Source organism: Propithecus coquereli, unplaced genomic scaffold, assembly GCF_000956105.1.
Source record: "Propithecus coquereli isolate 6110/MARCELLA unplaced genomic scaffold, Pcoq_1.0 Scaffold346, whole genome shotgun sequence".
NCBI lineage: Eukaryota > Metazoa > Chordata > Mammalia > Primates > Indriidae > Propithecus > Propithecus coquereli.
This window is the reverse complement of record NW_012149130.1, coordinates 1,688,345-1,689,779: the sequence shown is the minus strand read 5'-3', so window position 1 is coordinate 1,689,779 and position 1,435 is coordinate 1,688,345. Positions and strand designations below refer to the sequence as shown.

The 1,435-nt window shown below is 39.8% G+C and overlaps 1 protein-coding gene across 1 annotated transcript in view; it reads right to left on the bottom strand.

Annotated features, from left to right (window-relative positions):
* The window catches only part of ATP6V1E1 (ATPase, H+ transporting, lysosomal 31kDa, V1 subunit E1), a 22,495-nt gene that overhangs the window by 17,469 nt on the left and 3,591 nt on the right, over positions 1 to 1,435 (bottom strand). The window contains exon 2 of the mRNA XM_012651042.1: positions 34 to 99. Within this exon, the coding sequence (XP_012506496.1) occupies positions 34 to 99 (66 nt within the window). The remainder of the gene's footprint in view (positions 1 to 33; positions 100 to 1,435) is intronic.

The following is a 1,435-nucleotide window of genomic DNA, read 5'->3' as shown; positions in this document are numbered from 1 at the left end:
GATAACTTCTTAAAACTAGAAAATTGATCTCACCTTTGCATCTATTTCTTCTGCTTTTTCATTGGCTTCTTGTTCAATGAAAGCCATCATATGCTTAATCTATAAGGAAAAAAAGATTATTTTTTAACTCAGCAAGAGAAGAAAACATGATATGTTTTCTGACGCATTTAACAATCCATCATTTGTTGAAACCATGTTATGTGGTAGGCACCAGGTACAAGGACACATGAGATAGTCTCGCTCCTCCTCTTACCTCAGTTCTCATACCCAATCAGTCGTCAACTCCTATCAATTCTCTCTTCAACTTGTTCACATCTCTCCATCCTCTGAACCGCTACCCTAGTCCTTGCCGTCATCCCTCGGCTGGATTACTGCAACAGCTTCCAATTTTGTCTCCTTGCCACCAGTCTTGTTCCCTCTAATCTACTCTATGCTGCAGCCAGAGAAATCCTTTCAAATTCCTATTTTATCGTGTAACACTCTACCCCCCCACACACACACACACCTTTAAGATAAAGTGCAAAGATCTTAGAAGGTACAGGATCTTATCACTGCTTACCTTTCGGGCATCATAGGAAACAAATCCTTCACTACTCACCACTCTTAACACTTAGTACCTGCCACACTGAACTTAGTTCAGGTCCATGAGTTCCCCATTCTCTTTCTCACCTCCAAGATTGTAGGCATGCTCTTTCTTCCATTTGAAACATTCCTCCTTCCCCTCTTCACTGAGCTAGCTTCTTGGGCCTCAGCTTGCATAACTATCATCTCCTTAGGGGAAATCTTTCCAGAACCTCTCACTCACATGCACCTAGAGCACTCTGCCCCTCCTCTGTCATGGCACCTAAACATATATTCATAATTGCTTGCTTACTTGTACTTATGTTCAACTGGATTATTAGGCTAGGAACTTGTTAAAGGGTTTTAGATCATTGGCTACAATTGGAGAATAAAGCCAACTGAAGAATTCTGGGTGGAGCTTGGGGTGATTGATCCAACTTAGACTCATAAATGAAGTTTTCTTTTTTGTTGGCGGTTTTAAATTCTCTTCAGGGGAAATTTTAACCAACCGGTTATTCAACTTCCTTTTTGTTGGGATTGGGTTGGCGTTTTCTTTTTTTGGGGGTTTTCCTTGAAGGAGTTATTGAATTCCAAAAGGCGAGAAAAGCTAAAAATTTATGTAGGACCTCTAGGTCATTAATTAATTTTGCTTATTCATTAATTCTTCCATGATAAGGTAAGCTCTATGAGTACAGGGACCTTGTCTTTTATACCACTGTAAACACAGAATATGGAAAAACTACCACCCTAATAGGTGCTCAATAAACATCTGTGAACGAATGAGAATCTGCTGGGGGTTTCAAGCCTTCTGAGGAGTACAGTTCTTATAGCAGCTTTTCCATGTAACACAAAGATATCATAAATCTAAGGTATA